This window comes from Festucalex cinctus, chromosome 1 (genome assembly GCF_051991245.1).
Source record: "Festucalex cinctus isolate MCC-2025b chromosome 1, RoL_Fcin_1.0, whole genome shotgun sequence".
NCBI lineage: Eukaryota > Metazoa > Chordata > Actinopteri > Syngnathiformes > Syngnathidae > Festucalex > Festucalex cinctus.
In genome coordinates, this window is record NC_135411.1 from 1,348,137 (window position 1) to 1,372,326 (window position 24,190).

At 42.0% G+C, this 24,190-nt stretch overlaps 2 protein-coding genes across 2 annotated transcripts in view; one reads left to right on the top strand and one right to left on the bottom strand.

The window, feature by feature from the left end:
* Nucleotides 1-24,190, top strand: part of LOC144009382 (uncharacterized) — a 111,567-nt gene that overhangs the window by 56,867 nt on the left and 30,510 nt on the right. The window lies entirely within an intron of this gene.
* LOC144012324 (uncharacterized) overlaps nt 1-24,190 on the bottom strand; it is a 26,503-nt gene continuing 2,313 nt past the window's right edge. The window contains exons 2-5 of the mRNA XM_077511727.1: nt 20,344-21,525; nt 19,707-19,712; nt 9,516-9,960; nt 1-1,186 (exon numbers count right to left, since the gene is read on the bottom strand). Of these exons, the coding sequence (XP_077367853.1) occupies nt 217-1,186; nt 9,516-9,960; nt 19,707-19,712; nt 20,344-21,525 (2,603 nt within the window). The 3' untranslated portion in view covers nt 1-216. The remainder of the gene's footprint in view (nt 1,187-9,515; nt 9,961-19,706; nt 19,713-20,343; nt 21,526-24,190) is intronic.

The following is a 24,190-nucleotide window of genomic DNA, read 5'->3' on the forward strand; positions in this document are numbered from 1 at the left end:
ATTTACATGTACAGATGACAGATTATAGCCGTCAGTTATAATCTGCAGCCACTTGTCAGGTTGATGTTACGTTTTCAAAACAAATTCATTTTCAAAATAGACACGTACAACACACAATACAAGTACACAGATCAATCATTCATTCATTTCGCGGTAGAAATTTCTGCACCATTTTAAACGTCAATTCCTAAATGAGATCATATCAAGCTTCATTCATCAACCGCTTTTCTCACCAGCACACTTGTGCCTCTCAGCGTTGCCCTTTGTTGGGAATCTTTGACCACAAACTGAGCAAGAAAATGGTTTCTCATCAGTGTGGGTCTTTGTGTGTCTTTTTAACGTTTCATTAACAGTAAATTTTCGACCACAAACTGAGCAAGCAAAGGGCTTCTCTCCAGTGTGGGTTCTTGTGTGTGTTTTTAAGTATCCCTTGGAAGAAAAAGTTTGACCACAAACTGAGCAAGCAAAGGGCTTCTCTCCAGTGTGGGTTCTTGTGTGTGTTTTTAAGTATCCCTTGGAAGAAAAAGTTTGACCACAAACTGAGCAAGCAAAGGGCTTCTCTCCAGTGTGGGTTCTTGTGTGTATTTTTAAGTGTACCCTCTGAGCAAATTTTCGACCACAAAATGTGCAAGCAAAGTGCTTCTCTCCCGTGTGGATTCGCGTGTGCGTTGTTAAACTTCCCCTCTGAGAGAAACTTCGACCACAAACTGAGCAAGCAAAGGGCTTCTCTCCAGTGTGGGTTCTTGTGTGTGTTTTTAAGTATCCCTTGGAAGAAAAAGTTTGACCACAAACTGAGCACGCAAAGGGCTTCTCTCCAGTGTGGGTTCTTGTGTGTGTTTTTAAGTGAACCTTGTGAGCAAATTTTCGACCACAAACTGAGCAAGCAAAAGGCTTCTCTCCAGTGTGGGTTCTTGTGTGTCTTTTTAAGTCTCCCTTGGAAGAAAAATTTTGACCACAAACTGAGCAAGCAAAGGGCTTCTCTCCAGTGTGGGTTCTTGTGTGTGTTTTTAAGTGTACCCTCTGAGCAAAATTTTGACCACAAACTGAGCAAGCAAAAGGCTTCTCTCCAGTGTGGGTTCTTGTGTGTGTTTTTAAGTATCCCTTGGAAGAAAAACTTTGACCACAAACTGAGCAAGCAAAAGGCTTCTCTCCAGTGTGGGTTCGTGTGTGTGTTTTTAAGTGTTCCCTCTGAGCAAAATTTTGACCACAAACTGAGCAAGCAAAAGGCTTCTCTCCGGTGTGGGTTCGCGTGTGCGTTGATAAAGTTTCCTTCCTAGAGAAACTTCGACCACAAACTGTGCAAGTAAAGGGTTTATGACCAGTGTGGCCCATCGCGTGTCTTCTCAATTGAGACTTGGAACCAAAGGTTTTTCCACACTGAGAACATTTCCACCGTTTGCCATCAGTGTGACATGTCACATCATCGTCACACTGTTCATCGTCAGCAGTGTGAGCAGCGTGTGACGCGTCTTCACCATCTGACATAAGAGCTAACCGGCTGTCATCATTTGTCATTTGTTGTCTGCTTGGAGACTCCGCCCCTTTGTTCTCTTCATATTGACGTTCATCTTCAGTCTTCAAATGGACACCAGTCACGGGCAACTCTGTGAAGTGCTCCTCCTCTTCAATGTATGGTGGCAGCTGCTCCTCTTTTTTGATGTTGGGAGGCTGTTGCTGCTGCTCTTCTTTAACTTGAAGAGGCTCCAAGTCCTCCTCCTGTTTCACGCCAGGGAACTCTGGCTCCTGCCGCTCAGGAAAAATACATTTTTCACCGACATCTGCGAGACACAAGATACACATGGTTTGGTAAAGTTAATTTATTGTGATGTTATGTATTTTATATTGAAGTTTATCACATGGGCCACATGAGTGAATGAATAACAATCTATACACAAGTATTTTTTTTTAAACTTTTAAACATTTTTTTTTAAACTCAACAAGTGAGTCACATCCTTTCAGGGCAATTCCCAAATGATTCCACAAATTAACACCTAACAGATACACACCTTTGCTTAATATTTGTTCTTGTTTTTTTGTTTTGTTTTTATAGACATGTGCACCCCTTATATCATAAGGACTGTGTCTAATTTGGTGCTAATTTAAACTCAACCAAGTCATAAAATTTCATTGTATTTAATAAATAATGGATGTGTTGATTCAGTATATTTTGATTAATTAATAATTCTTATAGCTCTCTTTTGCAATTTGAATACAGAGTTGGTGTTTGTTTTATTTGCATTTGCCCAGATTTTCACACAATAGGTCAGATATTGTAAGAATAATGAACTGTATAATGTATATAATGAGTTCATGTTCAGGACATCCTTAGTTTTATAGAGTATCCCTATGATTTTTCACATTTTCCTTTTAACAATTTCTATGTGTGGCTTCCAAAATAATTTATCATCAATAACTACTACAAGGAATTTGTTTTCATACGCCCTTTCTATTTCAATTGAATTAACTTGGGCTGGGTTCAAAATATTGATATATCGATATCATATAGATACGCCTTTTCATATCCCAATATCGATACATAAAGCCATGTATAGATATATCGACCCCGCCCCCAACACACACACACACACACACACACACACACACAACACACACAAACAAATGCTTCCGAGCCCGTGTCACTTACACGGTGGAAGCCAGTATCGATCATCTCCCCACCCACCCCATCCCCTCAACCACCATTGGAACATTTGCACAAAAAACATTGTGAATGAGTGTCAGTGTTTTTTGTTACTTTTTTTTTTTTTTTTAACATAGCCTGTACTGTGGTTGTAATTGATTTAATTATTTATTGTTTTTATAAGGCCATGTTAAATAAAACAGTATTAATGTAACTGCAATTGATTCAATTCTTAATGTAAATATTCATATTTTTACTAATGCATTAAATTACAGCAAGAAGTTTCTACTATTTGCAGCACTGGTACTTTTGACTGTCTAAAATAGGTGCTGCATGAATTCCTCAAATGAATCAAAAATCGTTGTGAATCATTAATCGAATCGAATCGATCCTGGAAATTTGAATCGATACCCAGCCCTAGAATTCACCATAAATTCATCCATCCATCCATCCATCTTCCTCCGCTTATCCGAGGTCAGGTCGCGGGGGCGGCAGCTTTAGGAGGGAAACCCAGACCTCCCTCTCCCCAGCCACTTCAACCAGCTCCTCCGGCGGGATCCAAAGGCGTTCCCAGGCCAGCCGGGAGACATAGTCTCTCCAGCGTGTCCTGGGTCGTCCCCGGGGCCTCCCGCCGGTGGGACATGCCCGGAAGACCTCCCCAGGGAGGCGTCCAGGAGGCCTCCGAACCAGATGCCCGAGCCACCTCAGCTGGCTCCTCTCAACGCGGAGGAGCAGCGGCTTGACTCCGAGTCCCTCCCGGATGACCGAGCTTCTCACCCTATCTCTAAGGGAGAGCCCGGACACCCTGCGGAGGAAACTCATTTCGGCCGCTTGTATCCGGGATCTCGTTCTTTTGGTCACGACCAGTGGTGCTCCTGCCATTAGGCAGATTAGGCAGATGCTAGGGGCGCTCATGAGCAAAAGGACGACAGGGAAAGGAGAATTTATTATTTTTTTTTACTTTTATCAGTCACGTAAACGTGCGCCTTCTGTTCAAGTAAACCATGGCTTGCCAGCCAACCACATACATCCTTTCAAATTTGGCTTTGATTGACATCTACGGCTAGCCAATGGTAATCGGGATTGGGGGGGGTGACGCGCGCTCCGGGGACGCGCATTAGCCAAATCTACTTCCGCGTTAGATAGTGGTGCACGTTCGCCGGCCGGCACTGACCCAATGACTGAGCAGTGAGCAAACGCCAAACCTCGATCCAGGATGACACAGTTGACATGGTTGGGAATCCTGCGTTCACTGGTCCACTAAACAACGTTCACAAGTGAGTGGCAAACTTTTGTTTTGATTAGTCAAGCCACACAGCACGGACAAATTGTAGCAATACACAGTATGCGGTTAACAGACCCACGCAGTCACACATACACAACAAATACTTTGGAGTATAAAATTATTTATCACTAAAGCATAGTTGCAGTACAATTTAAGTTGAATCCTCTTTTCTTTTTTTTTTTATTGCCAAGTTTGTCACGGTTGATGACTGTCGATAAGTTATAATAATAATAATAATAATAATAATAAACAGCACTTTACACATCCTTATGGATTGATCTTTTTCACTGAACCCATATGTCGTTTCTGTATATTATCGACATATCTCAACTCAATCTTTTTTTTATAAAGCACTTTAAAACATCCATTGCTGCATACAAAGTGCATGGAATAGAAATCAGTCTCGCAGTGGACACAAGTGAAAGAAAATAACACAAAATAAAATTAATTATAGTAAATATAAGTAGGTAAGTATAAAAGCAAAAATAAAAAATAAAAAAAATATATAAGATGTAGGGAAGTGAATAAGTAAATATAACTATAAATAAAATAACACAAAATGCAGAAGGCACCATAAAACACTGAAATGATGCGAAGTTTCATGCTGAGTCAAAGACCAAAGAATAAAGATGTCTGGCAAAAATGATCCGAAATGTTATCCATATCGTACAGCCCTAAATCCAAAAAGCAAATGAAGGCAACTGCTAGCTAATCTCAGATAGAAGGGGCTGGGTCACAGTCATTCCGCCGCTTTTGCAGTTGTCACAATGCCACTGTTCAACCTGAACAACATTAGATTTAGGTTGATGAAGTGTGCTCCCCCAAAAAAGGTAATGCCCCCCCTGCACTCTCTTTCTGGTGACAGGTCTGGCTCTTTAGTTAAGAAAATGAAATGAAAATGCGAGTAAGCTGTCCTGGCTCAAACCTTCAAAAAAAAAAAAAAAAAAAAAAAGGAAAAAAAAAAACTGATCACGGTCAGATTCTCAGGTGGATGTGCAGGCTGATACAGCACGGACGTCATAAATTAACTGGGCTGCTCATGCTGTAGCGAAAAGTGAAGCTGGCGGCGGCCATCTTGTGTTGCCAAACCTACAGTAAGTTGACTTTTCAGCAGCATTTTTTCCACGTTATTTTCTTCCTCTACAGCGAAAATATCTGAATCTCAGCGGCATTGTAATCATCAATCCGTCATTCGTCATGCATCAGCGTCATTGACGGGCTGATGGACAGCGACGAACATATCCAAGTAAAATGCACAAATGAATTAGTTCTGGAACACTCTTTCTGGGTGATTCTTTTCAACAAATTCCGAAACTTCCTGGAAACTTCAGGCCCGTCTCGTCACAATTAAAAAACCTACTGTGCCTTCATCAATCGCCAATTGTTTGAATTTCTGCACAAATTCGTTGGCCGTTTGTTCATACATTTACGTAAAACTACCTGAACACCTCATGGTGGGGCGAATGACGAAGACGCTACATAGACACATACTGCATCGATTATATTATCGACGTATTGACACACATAGACACATATCTATTATCTATCTTACACACAGTCACACATTTATTGACGAATTTGACGTCTGTCATTGGGATATGTTAATTGACGGTGTGACGGATTGATGATTACATTGACGGAAGGAAACTTACTTCCGTCAATGGTTCATTCGTCCTTTTTTTTAAGTTAGCCGTCAATCGCCAATCGACAACAAAACGGACGCCCGCCGTTGACGGACCTTCCTTCAATGTTGACGAAACGCCCATCACGTCAATCATTTCAGAGATGACACTGTTCAACAGCAAATTTGAATCCCAGATGGCTTTGTGTGTCTGAAGGTATTCTCGACGCTGATTTGCGGAAAATTGCAAGGCAACACAAGGTGGTTTTATTTCGATTTCATACACAAGGAAACTAACTCAATGTGCTTCACGCAAGCAAAAAACACAAGATCTACGAACTTCAGCAAACACAACCATTAACAACATTCAGAAGCAAAACAAACAAAAATAGCTTCCAAAATTACATAAAAAAAACTGACATTAATTGACATTTAAACACATTAACAGTAAACGTCAAAAACTTAATATTAACAGGTTGAGTAGTTTTGAAAGCATTACATTTACACTTTTAAGTAAGACATTGGAGTTGATACTTCTTAAGTCTTCTGAAATCCTAATATCTCTACTTTTATTTGAGTAATGAACGTGAATCATTATGACAGGCCCCAGGCAGCTTTGAATGTTGTGTTATTACGAAATAACATATCAGATTCACTTCCCTTCATTTTTTTGAAGCTTCAAAGATGGATGCTAGGGGTGTGAATTGCCTAGTACCTGACGATTCGATTCGTATCACGATTCACAGGTCACGATTCGATTCGATACCGATTAATCCCGATACGAATTTATAAGTCGATTGTTGCGATTTTTTTTCATTCAAATTTAGAAAATACTAATCAGTAAGCTTGTAGAGTGGAAGATTTATATGAAAATGTATTTATTTATCTGAAATTTCAGTCTTATAGAGGTTGTAATCTGTTTCATGCTTGAACAGCATTAAAATAAAATATTAAGGCTTAATGTTCCGTTCATATAACATTCTTCCATGCTCAAGGTGTGAATCCTAACCCGAAGTCAGACGTTTTGTTGAATATTTTTCCATTAAAAATGGAAGTTTAAAAATCGATTCACACACCAAAAAAAAAAAAAAAAAAGGCAATGATGATAAGACGTTGAATCGGTAAAACTACCGAATGAACAATTCTGAGCTCTTAAAAAAAAAAAAAAAAAAAAAAAAAAAGATTTTTTTTTTATTGAATCGATTGGAGAATCACGCGATGTAGTATCGCGATATATCGCCGAATCGATTTTTTTTTAACACCCCTAATGGCTGCTATTCTCACCAGCACACTCGTGTCTCTCAGCAAGATATTTAGAAGAGAATCTTTCAGCACAAACACTGCAACTGAACGGTTTCTTCCCATGCGATCTTGTGTGTTTCTTGAAATTTGACCTGTCAGAGTAACGTTTTCCACAATCTGAGCAAGAAAAAGGTTTCTCGCCAGTGTGGCTTCTTGTATGTCTTGTTAAATGGGGCTTCCGATAGAAGCTTTTGCCACAATCTGAGCAAGAAAAAGGTTTCTCACCAGCGTGTTTTCTTGTATGTATTGTTAAATATGACCATTGTGGTGCCGGGTGGATGAGGTGGGGGGCGGGTGGGGGTGGGGGTGCTGGGGGGCGGGCGTGCCACCTACACCCGCCACCTACACCCGCCGGGTTGGGTGAGGCCCCGCTGGTCGCTCCTCTTACTCACTTCACTAGCTTGCACTATACACTTTGTAAATATACACATAGGGCACACAACACATTTCTTGGTGGGGTGGGGAAGGGTGGAAACACCGTCTTCACCCTTCAACTCCCCTCCAATTTTAATGCACCTCACGTCCAAGGGGAGGGGTGAGTTGGGGCGGGGAGCCATCAGAGGGGATGGACTGCAGTGCCTGGCAGCGCTGTGGTCCCCCCCATTTGTGTCCCTGCCCCTCCACTTTGTCCCTCCATTCCCTTTTTTAATGCACCACACATATACATATTCATTTTTTTGGGGGGGATACGGGTGTGTCGGAGTAGGGGAAAATTTTTTCCCTCTGCTCCGACTCACCTGCTCCCAATTTTAATGCACCACACGCACACACTTGTATATACACTGGGTGGGGCCACATTCACGGTGTAAGGGTTGAGCTCGCCAGTCGGCGAGCTGGCGGACTCAGTAACAGGGTTAGGTGTCACTAGTACTCTGGCGTGACGACCGGGGCCTCGCGGTGTTCTGGTGTTCCGCCTTCTCCCCTGGTGCTTCCTCCTCTGCTTCCCCCCTCCCGCCGCTGTGCAAATCTCGCGCGGCTGGAGGTGGGGTGGGGTGGGGTGGGCACACCTTCCCTCTCTGCGCTGCTGCCCGGTGCCGGTTTCCGGGGGGGGGGGGGGGGGTTCTCGCGGGGGGGCGGGTTCGCGGGGGGGGGGGGGGGGGGGGCGGCTTGTTTGGGGGGGGGTGGAGGTATGGGTGGGGGGGGGGGGGGTTGGGTGCTCGGGGTCGGGGTGTGTTCGGGGGTTTGGGGGTCGGGGGTGGTGGGGCCTGGGTCGTGGTGGATGGCGGGTTTGGGTGGGGTGCGGGGGGGTCGTGGGGGGATGGGGGCTGGGGACCGGTGGGGCGCTGTGGGGGCCCGCTGGGCCTCGTTCTGCGGCCTTGGGCTCGGGGGTGTGGGCCGGGGCTGGGGCGGGGGTGTTCCGGGTGTCTGGGTCGGCTCGCCGACCGGTGTCCGCTCGGGTGGCTTGGGGGTGGCCTTGGTGCTGCCGCGGCCTGGGGATTCCGGGGGGGGGGGGGGGGGGGGGGGGGAGTGCTCGCTTTGCTGGACCGCGGTTGACGGCTTCTTTCTTTGGTGGTGGTCCTTATGCATGCCAGATCCGTCGCACCAGCATCTACTGAAACTCAACAGAAGTACCCTCTCCCTCCCACAGCCCCTTGAATCAGTTGGTGCTGGTGTCTGTGGTTTTCACTTTGCTTTATCTATCCTTCCCTCCTTCCTCTCTTTAGTTTTTCCTCTGGTCACTTGAGATCTTAATTTATTAGAAGTATGAGGTTTCTGGGGTTGGCATAAGACTCTGGTTTTGTAACCACGCAGGAGGGGTCTTGTTGGTGCTGGACTTCACTTTGATGGATTGGATGTACTGGCTTCTATGGATCTCACTCTGCCTTATCGATCCTTCCCTCCTTCCTCTCTTTAGTTTTTCCTCTGGTCTCTTGAGATCTCGCTAAATTTGCTGGAATTTATTTTTATTTTTTATTTTTTTTTATTTTTTATTTTTTTTATTTATTTTTTTTTGTGCGTGCGTATGTGTGCGTGCGTTTGCGTGTGCGTGCGTTTGCGTGTGCGTGTGCGTGTGTGTGTGCGTTTGCGTGCGTGCGTTTGCGTGCGTGCGTGTGTGTGTGTGCGTGCAAATACATATAAATTTATACTCATTAATTCACCTAAAACCTTATAAATATCCCATTACCCTTCGCCTTAATTTGCTGGAATTTAGAGGCTTCCGGGGTTGGCGTAAGACTTTGATTTTGTAATCATGGGGAAGGCAGGAAGTGTTTGGTCGGTGCTGGATTTCACTTTGATTTACCTTTCTTTTCTCTTTATTTCTTTTTTTTTCTGACCTTTTCTCTGGTCTCCTGACCATTTAAACCTCACGACTCTGGCAAGATTCTGAAGTACCTGGTTAAGGCGAAGGGTAATGGGATATTTATAAGGTTTTAGGTGAATGAATGAGTATAAATTTATACGTATTTGCAAGCACGCACACGCACGCACGCGCACGCACGCAAACGCACACACGCAAACGCACGCACACATACATACACAAAAAAAAAAAAAAAAGAGCAATGATGACAAGACGTTGAATCGGTAAGACTACCGAATGAACAATTCTGAGCTCTTAAAAACAGAAAAAAAAAAAAAAATGGGGCTTCCGATAGAAGCTTTTGCCACAATCTGAGCAAGAAAAAGGTTTCTCACCAGCGTGTTTTCTTGTATGTATTGTTAAATATGACCTGTGAGAGAAGCTTTTGCCACAATCTGAGCAAGAAAAAGGTTTCTCGCCAGTGTGCCTTCTTGTATGAACTGTTAAATATGACCTGTGAGAGAAGCTTTTGCCACAATCTGAGCAAGAAAAAGGTTTCTCGCCAGTGTGTGTTCTTGTATGTGTCGTTAAGTCTGACTTCCAAAAGAAGCTTTTGCCACAATCTAAACAAGCAAAAGGTTTTTCCCCAGTGTGTATTCTTGTATGTGTTGTTAAATTTGACTTCGAAGAGAAGCTTTTGCCACAATCTGAGCAAGAAAAAGGTTTTTCCCCAGTGTGGCTTCTTGTATGTGTTGTTAAACGTGACTTCAGAGAGAAGCTTTTGCCACAGTGGGTACAAGCAAAACGTTTTTCCCCAGTGTGTGTTCTTGAATGTTTTGTTAAATTTGACTTCAAAGAGAAGCTTTTGCCACAATCTAAATAAGAAAAAGGTTTTTCCCCAGTGTGTCTTCTCAAGTGAATTTTTAAACTTCCTTTTGAACTCAATGTTTTCCCACAGTGAGAACACTCCCAAGATTTGTCGTCAGTGTGACACGACCTGTCACCATCAGCGTGTTCATCATTACCATCCAGATTATCATCATTATCGTCATGAGAAGAAAGGGACCTTATGTCATCACTTTTTGCTTTTGATGATCCCCAGTGGTCTGCATCACTTTCTGGAATCATGTTTTGAGGATTAAAGATCCTGTTTGGAGGCTCCGCCCCTCTGCCTTCCTCACTCTCACCCTTGACTTCGTCTTCACTCTTTAAAGGGGCGAAGGTCATTGATGACTTGAAGGTCATTGGTGACTTGGTGACGTCATCCTCAACCTCCTCCTCTTTGACACGAACGGGCTTTTCTTCCTCTTCGATGTAAGGATGTTCTTCCTCCTTTTTAACATTCGGAGGCTTCATGTCCTGTTGGTCAGGACGAAGATATTTCTCAGCGACGTCTGCAGGACACAAGAAGACAAAACACACATTTGGTTTGGTCAAGTCAAATTTCAATGGTGAGTTGATAATACTGTCACGATTGAATTTTATTTTATTTTTTTAACAAACGATTCATCTAGAGGGTGTGCGCTCGTTCACTACCTGTCCAGTGACGAGATGAAATGGGGAATGGTGAGGTTAAATATTTCCCGGTTGGTCCGAAATAGCTCTGGGGGAACATCACCATTGACCATTTGCACCGACGTCACGTAATCACGTGACTGCCCCACCATGGACAGCGGAATGAAATGACAGTTGAATGAAAGTGGACGGGCTGCGGAGCGATTTAAGTACTATAGCGACTTTCATTTTACAAATGGAAAGTTGATGTCCATCGAGCCATGGAATGCGCTAGTTCAACTGACGTTCGCCTGTCGGCAGAAGTGGAACGTTTCGTCGGTGCTCGTCGAGTGCGATACTTACAGAAACGGGAGATGGCTAGTTTGAAAACAGACCCTTACCTTGTGTCCCCCTGTTTTCACGGAATTCACGGTGCACGACATGTATCGCTATGCTGTCAATAATGGAGCCGATTTAAAAGCTCATAAAAGTCTCGGCGCAGAGCAGTTTTGTTTGCTGCTTGGCTGGGTGTCTGCAACGAGGTGCTACATCGTCATGGCAAAGGTAAAACTTGTTTATCATGATGACTCGTTTTTTTTAAATTTTATTTTTACATATTCTGTCCTTTATTGAAACACTGTTATGTCAAGTATGCATCAAGTATTTTAGCTCTTTAAAGGCGCCGTCTGCCATTTTCACTCTGGAAAATGCACTTTGTAAATACAGGATTTAAACAATCAAACTACTTCTCAATTTACAGAGTGTCTGATCTCGCTTACCTGGCCAACTCTCCGTTATAAAGGGTTAAAATCCCCCTTTGGCTCCAACCGCAGTAACACGGATTTTACGGAGGTGACGGGGACTTTCCAAGCTGGTGTCGAAAAGGATTCGTTTAGGTTCTCACCGCCCCAGTTTTAGAGCATCAGCCCCATTAGATTAACACCCTTAAAGAGTAACCTTTATTGATTTAAGGATAGGAATCTAATCACACTCTTTTTACAGCGGCTCATCTTCTAATGATCGGTTGAACTTGTTATGACCTAAATAATTTTAGCTGACCTTGTTAGGTCCGCAAGGGCTTGTTTTATTTTTACTTATTTTAAACCGAAGTAACACTATAGGATTTAACTCATTGACTGCCATTGCGGAAAAAGACGTCAAATAATGCATTTTTGCTGGGCTGGCAGTGAATGTGTTAAACACAATGTGCCAATATATTTTGTGATTATATTGCAGCATCTTTTTTTCCTTTTTTAAGGCAAATTTTGCTTAAAAATCCGTCAATTTTGGTTACATCTCATCTTAACTCATTGACTGCCATTGACGGGAAAAGACGTCAAATAATGCATTTTTGCTGGGCTGGCAGTGAATGTGTTAAGTAGTGATGGCAAAATGAAGCCCCGTAAAGCAGTGAAGCCCTGCAGTGAAATGCTTCACACACACGTAGGGGCTTCAAGATGATTCATTTCCTCGACTACGCCATCATGTGGACAGAAAAATGTATAACATGCTTGGTGCATGCAATAAAATGGTGGGGTGTAAATCATGCTCTAAATACAAAAGAATATATATTTGAAGAGTGTTTTAACATGAATTGTTCTGTGTTACTTTGTCTATGTTTGTGCTTATGCAACAAGTGAAAATGTGAAATAAGGAGGTAAAATAAAGTGCTTATTCATTTTTATTTAAAAACTATTTTTTCCGAAGTTTTTGGACTCAGGCGGTTTCTTTTTTTTTTGCAGAGAATTTCACCTGCTTTGGAAAAAAACTCTTTCACATGGTACTGATGAAGCAGGGGTGCATCGATATGAGATAGCAAGTTTGTATAGAATTGGACGCGTATATTTCTGTGATTCCCAGTACTGAAGGGGACTTTCAACTGTGAACAGAAAAATGTGAATTTTATGTGTTGTCACATTTTATTTTATTTTATTATTGGAATCTGTTAAAATAGTACCGTAATTGCAGTGCATTACCTTCTGAGGTGAGATCTGCTCAAAGTGCTCCTAAACAAGGGAAAATCTCTTTCTTGCTGGTTCCATCGCAAAAAGAAGCTCGTCAAATCGAATGCCAAAAGCAAAAAAAGTAGCGCAAGAAGGGACCCGACACAAAAAGTGAATGGGAATCCTCGCGTTTCTTTGCCGCTTTTATTTCGAACTACACTCAAACCTAGCGAATCATTTCCTGAATCAGTCACGTGGTACACCTGCTTCGTGGGGCTTCAAACGTCACCACGTACGTCATCAACACACGCATTGACACGCCGTTCATGAACCACTCATCTGCATCACTCGGCACACGCTTCAGGGATTCGACCCGAAAAGCACATCACTAGTGTTAAGGAATACAGCTACCACCTATTTAGAATTGTTATCTATTTCGGTAAGAGATAGTTAACGGTCGCAAACGGGGCCGGGCAAACGTGTCAGCTGCGTGACGTCACTCCCGCGGCAATTTGAAAGCACGCACAGATTATTATTTTTTTTTCCACTCACTCACTCACTCACTCGCTCACTCACTCACAGAAGCTTACATGTGTGAATGAGTGAGTGAAGAAAAATAAAATCCGTGCGTGCTTTCAAATTGGCGCGGGAGTGACGTCACGCAGCCGACACGTTCGCCCGGCCCCGTTTGCGACACGCCACCGCCCCCGCTCTGCGATTGGCTGGAAGGTTGTAAACACTGTCTTTCCACTGAAACGTCCCGCTGTTTACAAAAAAAAACACAAAAATGGCAAAATACGGGCTGGGGAGGTGGGGGGTTAGGACGAAATTACCACAAAAGATGAACAAAAACATCGATGTGTAGACTAAGAGAAAGTTCAAGTGTGTACATCCTGTATTTAAAAAAAAGTGCATTTTCCTGAGTGAATCCGGCAGACAGCCCATTTAACAATTGACTTTTCCTGCACTGCATAAACAAGACATGCACGATAATAGTGAAATATAAACTCAATACAGCAAAAATAATGTAAACACGTCACTTCTGTTATAGGCAGACCCGTCACCAGAAAGAAATTGTAGGGGGGGGCATTACCTTTTTTTGGGGGGGGGGGCACACTTTATCAACCTAAATCAAATGTTCATCAGGTTGAACAGCGGCATTGTGACAACTGCAAAAGTGTTCAGAAATATTTTCTGTCACTTAAAAGCGGCAGTTCGTTCTGAAATCTCAAAGACAAACTGAAACAAAAATGTGTAGTTCATTTTGCATTTATTCAACTCAAAAGTTCATTTGAAACAAATCCACTCGTCACTTCTGTAAACAACGATGTCCGAATGAATGACTCTGTGACCCAACCCCTTCTATCTGGAATTGGCTAGCAGTTGCCTTCGTTTGCGTGTTGGATTAGGGCTGTACGATATGGACAAAATTTCCTTTCATTTTTGCCAGACATCTTTATTCTTTGATCTTTGACTCAGCATGAGACTTCACATCATTTGAATTTTTTTATGGTGCCTTCTGTATTTCGTGTTATTTTATTTCTATACTTATACAGATTTTTTTTTTTAGTATTTTATTTGCGTGTATACTTATCTACTTATATTTACTCTAATTAATTTTATTTTGTGTTATTTTATTTCACTTGTCTACTAAAAGACTAATTTCTATTCCATGCACAGTACTTTGTATGCAGCAACGGCTGTTTTAAAGTGATTTAGAAATAAGGTTGAGTTATGTCGATGACATACAGAAACAACATATGGGTTCAGTGAAAAACGAAGCAGAATATCAATCCAAAAGGATGTGTAAAGTGCTGTTTTTTTTTTAATTAGAACTTAGTAACATTCATCAACATGAACAAACTTGGCAATAAAAAAGAGAATTCAACTCACATTGTACTGCAACTGCTTTAGTGATAAATAATTTTATGCTCTTTAGTTGTTGTTGTGTATGTGTGACTGCTTGGGTCTGTTAACAGCATACTGTGTATTGCTACAATTCGTCCGTGCTGTGTGGCTTGACTAATTCAAATAAAAGTTTGACACTCACTTGTAAACGTAACCAGTGGACTCGGGATTCCCATTGATGTCAACTGTGTCATCCTGGATCGAGGTTTGGCATTTGGTGGCTTACATTAAAGCGGCACGACGTGCTCACTGCTCAGTCTTTATGCCAGCGCCAGCCGGCAAATGCGCACTCTCGACCCGGAATTGATTTGGCAAAGGCACGTCTGCAGAACGCGCGTCTCCCCCCCACCCCACCCCATCCCTCCTGATCCTGATTGTCATTGGCTCGTTTAGTTGTCAATCACAGCCAAACTTGAAAGGAGGTATGTGGTTGGCTGGCACGCCATGCTTGACTTAAAACAGAAGGCGCAAGTTTACGTGACTGATAGGACGAATAGTTGGTGAGACATCTTGCTAGGGCGGGCACGGCTGACTGACAGGGCGGGCACGGACCCCCAAGGCCCGCCCATGGCGACAGGTCCGTCCCCAGCACTGTTTATAGTATATGCTCATCATGTTAGTAGTAAAACAAAATAAAATAAAATATCCTACCCACAGGTCTTGAATTTATTTGATTCCACTTGCTCTTTATAGACAGTATTAAATATAAATATAATTTACAAGACTTAGACTTGACTTTATTGATCTTAATAATTGAAAATTTAGTCCCCGTACAAATTTCCATCTCCAAATATATTGCAAATGGCTGTGCCGCTGTACCAAGTTTCAGTGTTGGGTTTGGAAAGGAGGTGGAAGGCGCACCATCGACAAAAAGCATACACGGCTGTTCTTGTTTATAGCCCAGTTTTTGCCTGTTTTGATGTTCTGTCTGTTCACCTGGGTAAAAAAATTAATAAATAAATAACTAAAATGATAAATGCAACGAAAGGTGAAGGCCCAATGAAAATGAGGCTGTCTACACATTCCAGCTCATTTGCAAACATATATTTATACTGCTACTCCAGGCTCAGAAGTTGATAAATTTACATATGGCATGGTTACAAATTAGAAATATTAGTATCTGAAATATAAACTTACCAATGTAGTCCATTCGGCACGACGTTCTGAAGCTTTTCTTTCAGTAGGAAATGGAATGAGTATAAATAAACTGCGGTCAAGCCAGCCGCCACTCGAAAAGACGAAGTCAAGCCAGCCGCCCCAACGATTGTTAATACTGTGCATTACGGTAACATGCCGACGTGCCCCTGCGCTGGCCACCTTCAAAATAAAAGCTGCTCAACGCCTGGTTTAGGGTTTAAAATAAAGAATCATAAAAAAATAACGGTTTGTTATTCCAGAACCAGACCAGTTCTAAGGGACACTACACCACCCCAGGTATCCAGCCAAAGTACTTTCAACAAAATCTGATGTTGCATTTCAAAATAAAACTCATTTGAAAATTGAAATCTCGACATTAATCCCTGATTTCAAAAAATCATTAAAAACTCATGGTTTGTTATCCCAGGACCAGACTAGTTCTAGGGGACACTACAGCACCCCAGGTATCCCGCCAAAGTACTTTGAACAAAATCTGATGTTGCATTTCAAAATAAAACTCATTTGAAAATTTAAATCTCGACTATTATCGCTGATTTAAAAAAAATCATTAAAAATTCATGGTTTGTTATCCCAGGACCAGACCAGTTCTGAGGGACACTACACCACCCCAGGTATCCAACCAAAGTACTTTGAACAAAATCTGATGTTGCATTTCAAAATTTTTGAATCAGCAATAATAGTCGAGATTTAAATTTTCAAATGAGTTTTATTTTGAAATGCAACATCAGATTTTGTTCAAAGTAGTTTGGCTGGATACCTGGGGTGCTGTAGTGTCCCTTAGAACTGGTCTGGTCCTGGGATAACAAACCATGAATTTTTAATGATTTTTTGAAAACAGGGATTAATGTCGGAAAATAAATTTTTCAAAACAGTTTTATTTTGAAATGCAACATCAGATTTTGTTGAAAGTAGTTTGGCTGGATACCTGGGGTGCTGTAGTGTCCCTTAGAACTGGTCTGGTCCTGGGATAACAAACCATGAATTTTTAATGATTTTTTGAAAACAGGGATTAATGTCGGAAAATAAATTTTTCAAAACAGTTTTATTTTGAAATGCAACATCAGATTTTGTTGAAAGTACTTTGGTTGGATACCTGGGGTGGTGTAGTGTCCCTCAGAACTGGTCTGGTTCTGGAATAACAAACCGTTGTTTTTTTATGATTCTCTATTTTAAACCATAAACCAGGTGTTGCTCAGCTTTTATTTTGAAGGTGGCCAACGCAGGGGCACGTCGGCACGTTACCGTAATGCACAGTATTAACAATCGTTGGGGCGGCTGGCTTGACTTCGTCTTTTCGAGTGGCGGCTGGCCTGACCGCAGTATAAATAAGGTGGGTCGCAGGCGCAACGTGAAGTTCCTTTATTGCACGAGTGAACGTGGCAAAATTCCTTCATCCGCTTTTTGAGTCCACGTAAACCATTGTGACAATCACGCATGGAACAATGGGCGACTGGCGTACTACCCAAATTTGACCTCAAAATAAAAAATAATGACTCTTTTCGGTTATTTCCAATGCATTCATATGGCGATCTGGATAGCAACGTCCCCGAAACAGGAAGCATAAGAGCCAGTGGCCGCACATGAGCAGTTGTAATTCCGATTCGGCTTATTGAATTACTGTGTACAGTAATGACTGCATTTATTTTTTTATTTTTTTTAACTCTATATAGGAGCGCTGAGCAAGGGAGAGTAATAAGAAGTGTACAAACCTGTTGTGTGTAGCACAATTCGAGGCTGCTGGCAAACATCGTCCAGCGGTTGAAAATGTTGCTCGTTCTCTTCCTTTACTCCAAAATGTTCCTCGTCGTACTTTGGTGTCGTTCGCGCAGACATTTTGGCCCAATAGTGTCAACAAAGTCACACTTGATCTCTTCCTGACCACGTCTTGTGTGCTTCTCTTTGTTAGCGGCTAGTGAGCTAAGCTAAGCTAAACTAAGCTAAGCTAAGCTAACTAAGGCCGAGAAGCATCAACGCGCACCGAAACGAGTTTACACACATGATGACATTTAACAAATGGTGTCGTAGACCTTCAAAATGGTGACGGGCGTCCTGTGTGGAGGCTGCATTCAGTTCAATACCGAATCAGAAATAATGATTAAACGCCATGTACCCGCCCGCCGCGGCAGTGATGACTCCGGAAACCAAAGTAGACGTGCGGCGGAAGTCAGGGGCAGGACACGCCCCCGCTGCGCTATGATTGGCTGCTGGAAATTGTCCGGAGGCTTCACAGCAAGCATTGTCATCAAGTCATCGGCAGATGTCGCCATTTTTGCTGCAGTTCGAAAGTCTCATTCCCGTTTTTTCAGTGTTTTGTTCCCGATATAATCGTAAAGTTTAAATGCATGTTTAAATTGGACTTATTGAAAAGAGCCCCAGTTTGTTGTGGTGAATGTGCAGTTTAAAAATTCGCCATCAAAGTTGAACAAGCATTTTGAAGTAAACTGAATGTTTATTATCAGGGATGAGTTTAATTTGTTGTAATAGCTTATAATGTACCGGCCCTAGCTATTAATAAATGTTTGAAACAGTATCTGATATTTAATTGATATATGCAATATTTATTTGTACTGCAAGTAATACAAATGACTTTAGGCCAGTTTTTGTCATCTGTGACTTTCACACTTTCCTCCAGCAAAGTTTTGACGCAACACTTACCTTCCAATAAAAGTAAAAAGTTAGTGATTGGAATATTGAGGGCGACATAAAAGACGAGCTCTTGCGAGGTGTCAGGACCATCTTCCGTCTTCGTAAATCCGTCAATATCTGAATCTCAGCGGCATTGTAATCATCAATCCGTCATTCGTCATGCATGCGTCATTGACGGGCTGATGGACAGCGAGGAACATATCCAAGTAAAATGCACAAATGAATTAGTTCTGGAACACTCTTTCTGGGTGATTCTTTTCAACAAATTCCGAAACTTCCTGGAAACTTCAGGCCCGTCTCGTCACAATTAAAAAACCTACTGTGCCTTCATCAATCGCCAATTGTTTGAATTTCTGCACAAATTCGTCGGCCGTTTGTTCATACATTTACGTAAAACTACCTGAACACCTCATGGTGGGGCGAATGACGAAGACGCTACATAGACACATACGGTATCGATTATATTATCGACGTGTTGACACACATAGACACATATCTATTATCTATCTTACACACAGTCACACATTTATTGACGAATTTGACGTCTGTCATTGGGATATGTTAATTGACGGTGTGACGGATTGATGATTACATTGACGGAAGGAAACTTACTTCCGTCAATGGTTCATTCGTCCTTTTTTTTTTTAAGTTAGCCGTCAATCGCCAATCGCCAACAAAACGGACGCCCGCCGTTGACGGACCTTCCTTCAATGTTGACGAAACGCCCATCACGTCAATCATTTCAGAGATGACACTGTTCAACAGCAAATTTGAATCCCAGATGGCTTTGTGTGTCTGAAGGTATTCTCGACGCTGATTTGCGGAAAATTGCAAGGCAACACAAGGTGGTTTTATTTTGATTTCATACACAAGGAAACTAACTCAATGTGCTTCACGCAAGCAAAAAACACAACACCTACGAACTTCAGCAAACACAACCATTAACAACATTCAGAAGCAAAACAAACAAAAATAGCTTCCAAAATTACATAAAAAAAAACTGACATTAATTGACATTTAAACACATGAATAGTAAACGTCAAAAACTTAATATTAACAGGTTGAGTAGTTTTGAAAGCATTACATTTACACTTTTAAGTAAGACATTGGAGTTGATACTTCTTAAAGGGATCGTTCGGCTTTTTTAACATGAATCTCAATTTGATCCTCACCTCCCGTGTGTGCGATCAGCACTGACTTACCCCTGACAGCGCTCGGTGACACCAGTTCTGGTTCGACGTTGGACGAGAGGAAAATAGTCCAGCAAGCTGGCTGGGGTCTCGGAAATAAAGCGTTTTTCTTCTAAAAACTATTTGTTTTCAAAAGCGTGATACATTTCCACCACAATATTCTTTTCTGAATAAAATCAGACGCCATTACCGCCAGCCACTACTTTTCTGTTCGTTCGTTCGTATCACTGCGCCGCGCCCTGAAGAACGCTAACCGACGCACTGCAGCCAGCTTGCTGATACTTCCGCCTGAAGTTGTTTGCTTTTTCGGCGGAAGTATCAGCTAGCTGGCTGCAGTGCGTCGGTTAGCGCTCGACAGGGCGCCGCGCAGTGATACGAACGAACGAACAGAAAAGTAGTGGCTGGCGGTAATGGCGTCTGACTTTATTCAGAAAAGAGTATTGTGGTGGAAATGTATCACACTTTTGAAAACAAATAGTTTTTTTTAGAAGAAAAACGCTTTATTTCCGAGACCCCAGCAAGCTTGCTGGACTATTTTCCTCTCGTCCAACGCCGAAGTCAGTGCTGATCGCACACACGGGAGGTGAGGATCAAATTGAGATTCATGTTAAAAAAGTCGAACGATCCCTTAAAGTCTTCTGAAATCCTACTATCTCTAACGTAAATCATTATGACAGGCCCCAGGCAGCTTCGAATGTTGTGTTATGACGAAATAACATATCAGATTCACTTCCCTTCATTTTTTTGAAGCTTCAAAAATGGCTGCTATTCTCACCAGCACACTCGTGTCTCTCAGAAAGCTTTTCACAAGAGAATCTTTTTGCACAAACACCACAACTGAATGGTTCCTTCTCACCATGTGATCTTGTGTGTTTGTTGAAATGTGATTTGTCAGAGAAGCGTTTTCCACAATCTGAGCAAGAAAAAGGTTTCTCGCCAGTGTGTCTTCTTGTATGTATTGTTAAATGGTGCTTCCGATAGAAGCTTTTGCCACAATCTGAGCAAGAAAAAGGTTTCTCACCAGCGTGTTTTCTTGTATGTATTGTTAAATATGACCTGTGAGAGAAGCTTTTGCCACAATCTGAGCAAGAGAAAGGTTTCTCGCCAGTGTGGCTTTTTGTATGTCTTGTTAAATGTGACTTCAAAGAGAAGCTTTTGCCACAATCTGCGCAAGAAAAAGGTTTCTCACCAGCGTGTTTTGTTGTGTGTATTGTTAAAGCTGACCTGTGAGTGAAGCTTTTGCCACAATCTGAGCAAGAAAAAGGTTTCTCGCCAGTGTGGCTTCTTGTATGTCTGGATAAATCTGAACTATGAGAGAAGCTTTTGCCACAATCCAAGCAAGAAAAAGGTTTCTCGCCAGTGTGTGTTCTTGTATGTGTTGTTAAATTTGACTTCGAAGAGAAGCTTTTGCCACAATCTGAGCAAGAAAAAGGTTTTTCCCCAGTGTGGCTTCTTGTATGTATTGTTAAACGTGACTTCTGAGAGAAGCTTTTGCCACAGTGGGTACAAGCAAAAGGTTTTTCCCCAGTGTGTGTTCTTGAATGTTTTGTTAAATTTGACTTGTGAGAGAAGCTTTTGCCACAATCTAAACAAGAAAAAGGTTTTTCACAGGTGTGTATTTTCAAGTGAATTTTCAAATTTGATTTTGTACTCAATGTTTTCCCACAGTGCGAACATTCCCAAGATTTGTCGTCAGTGTGACACGACCTGTCACCATCAGCGTGTTCATCATTACCATCCAGATTATCATCATTTTCGTCATGAGAAGAAATGGACCTTATGTCATCACTTTTTGCTTTTGATGATCCCCAGTGGTCTGCATCACTTTCTGGAATCATGTTTTGACGATTTAAGTTCCTGTTTGGAGGCTCCGCCCCTCTGCCCTCCTCACTCTCACCCTTGACTTCATCTTCACTCTTTAAAGGGGCGAAGGTCATTGATGACTTGAAGGTCATTGGTGACTTGGTGACGTCATCCTCAACCTCCTCCTCTTTGACACGAACGGGCTTTTCTTCCTCTTCGACGTAAGGATGTTCTTCCTCCTCTTTAACATTCGGAGGCTTCATGTCCTCTTGGTCAGGACGAAGATATTTCTCAGCGTCTGCAGGACACAAGAACACAAACACACATTTGGGTTGGTCAAGTCAAATTTCAATGGTGAGTTGATAATACTGTCACGATTGAATTTTATTTTATTTTATTTTTTTAACAATCGATTCATCTAGAGGGTGTGCGCTCGTTCACTACCTGTCCAGTGACGAGATGAAATGGGGAATGGTGAGGTTAAATATTTCCCGGTTGGTCCGAAATAGCTCTGGGGGAACATCACCATTGACCATTTGCACCGACGTCACGTGACTGCGCCACCATGGACAGCGGAATGAAATGACAGTTGAATGAAAAGTGGACGGGCCGCGGAGCGATTTAGGTACTATAGCGATTTTCATTTTACAAATGAAAAGTTCATGTCCATCGAGCCATGGAATGCGCTAGTTCAACTGACGTTCGCCTGTCGGCAGAAGTGGAACATTTCGTCGGTGCTCGTCGAGTGCGATACTTACAGAAACTGGAGATGGCTAGTTTGAAAACAGACCCTTACCTTCTGTCCCCCTGTTTTCACGGAATTCACGGTGCACGACATGTATCGCTATGCTGTCAATAATGGAGCCGATTTAAAAGCTCATAAAAGTCTCGGCGCAGAGCAGTTTTGTTTGCTGCTTGGCTGGGTGTCTGCAACGAGGTGCTACATCGTAATGGCAAAGGTAAAACTTGTTTATCATGACGACTCGTTTTTTTTAAATGTTATTTTTACATATTCTGTCCTATATTGAAACACTGTTGTTATGTCAAGTATGCATCAAGTATTTTAGCTCTTTAAAGGCGCCGTCTGCCAGTTTCACTCTGGAAAAGGCACTTTGTAAATACAGGATTTAAACAATCAAACTACTTCTCAATTTACAGAGTGTCTGATCTCGCTTACCTGGCCAACTCTCCGTTATAAAGGGTTAAAATCCCCCTTTGGCTCCAACCGCAGTAACACGGATTTTACGGAGGTGACGGGGACTTTCCAAGCTGGTGTCGAAAAGGATTCGTTTAGGTTCTCACCGCCCCAGTTTTAGAGCATCAGCCCCATTAGATTAACACCCTTAAAGAGTAACCTTTATTGATTTAAGGATAGGAATCTAATCACACTCTTTTTACAGCGGCTCCTCTTCTAATGATCGGTTGAACTTGTTATGACCTAAATAATTTTAGCTGACCTTGTTAGGTCCGCAAGGGCTTGTTTTATTTTTACTTATTTTAAACCGAAGTAACACTATAGGATTTAACTCATTGACTGCCATTGCGGAAAAAGACGTCAAATAATGCATTTTTGCTGGGCTGGCAGTGAATGTGTTAAACACAATGTGCCAATATATTTTGTGATTATATTGCAGCATCTTTTTTTCCTTTTTTAAGGCAAATTTTGCTTAAAAATCCGTCAATTTTGGTTACATCTCATCTTAACTCATTGACTGCCATTGACGGGAAAAGACGTCAAATAATGCATTTTTGCTGGGCTGGCAGTGAATGTGTTAAGGAATACAGCTACCACCTATTTAGAATTGTTATCTATTTCGGTAAGAGATAGTTAACGGTCGCAAACGGGGCCGGGCAAACATGTCAGCTGCGTGACGTCACTCCCGCGGCAATTTGAAAGCACGCACAGATTATTATTATTTTTTCCACTCACTCACTCACTCACTCACTCACAGAAGCTTACATGTGTGAATGAGTGAGTGAAGAAAAATAAAATCCGTGCGTGCTTTCAAATTGGCGCGGGAGTGACGTCACGCAGCCGACACGTTCGTTCGCCCGGCCCCGTTTGCGACACGCCACCGCCCCCGCTCTGCGATTGGCTGGAAGGTTGTAAACACTGTCTTTCCACTGAAACGTCCCGCTGTTTACAAAAAAAAAAACACAAAAATGGCAAAATACGGGCTGGGGAGGTGGGGGGTTAGGACGAAATTACCACAAAAGATGAACAAAAACATCGATGTGTAGACTAAGAGAAAGTTCAAGTGTGTACATCCTGTATTTAAAAAAAGTGCATTTTCCTGAGTGAATCCGGCAGACAGCCCATTTAACAATTGACTTTTCCTGCACTGCATAAACAAGACATGCACGATAATAGTGAAATATAAACTCAATACAGCAAAAATAATGTAAACACGTCACTTCTGTTATAGGCAGACCCGTCACCAGAAAGAAATTGTAGGGGGGGGCATTACCTTTTTTTGGGGGGGGGGCACACTTTATCAACCTAAATCAAATGTTCATCAGGTTGAACAGCGGCATTGTGACAACTGCAAAAGTGTTCAGAAATATTTTCTGTCACTTAAAAGCGGCAGTTCGTTCTGAAATCTCAAAGACAAACTGAAACAAAAATGTGTAGTTCATTTTGCATTTATTCAACTCAAAAGTTCATTTGAAACAAATCCACTCGTCACTTCTGTAAACAACGATGTCCGAATGAATGACTCTGTGACCCAGCCCCTTCTATCTGGAATTGGCTAGCAGTTGCCTTCGTTTGCGTGTTGGATTAGGGCTGTACGATATGGACAAAATTTCCTTTCATTTTTGCCAGACATCTTTATTCTTTGATCTTTGACTCAGCATGAGACTTCACATCATTTGACTTTTTTTATGGTGCCTTCTGTATTTCGTGTTATTTTATTTCTATACTTATACAGATTTTTTTTTTTAGTATTTTATTTGCGTGTATA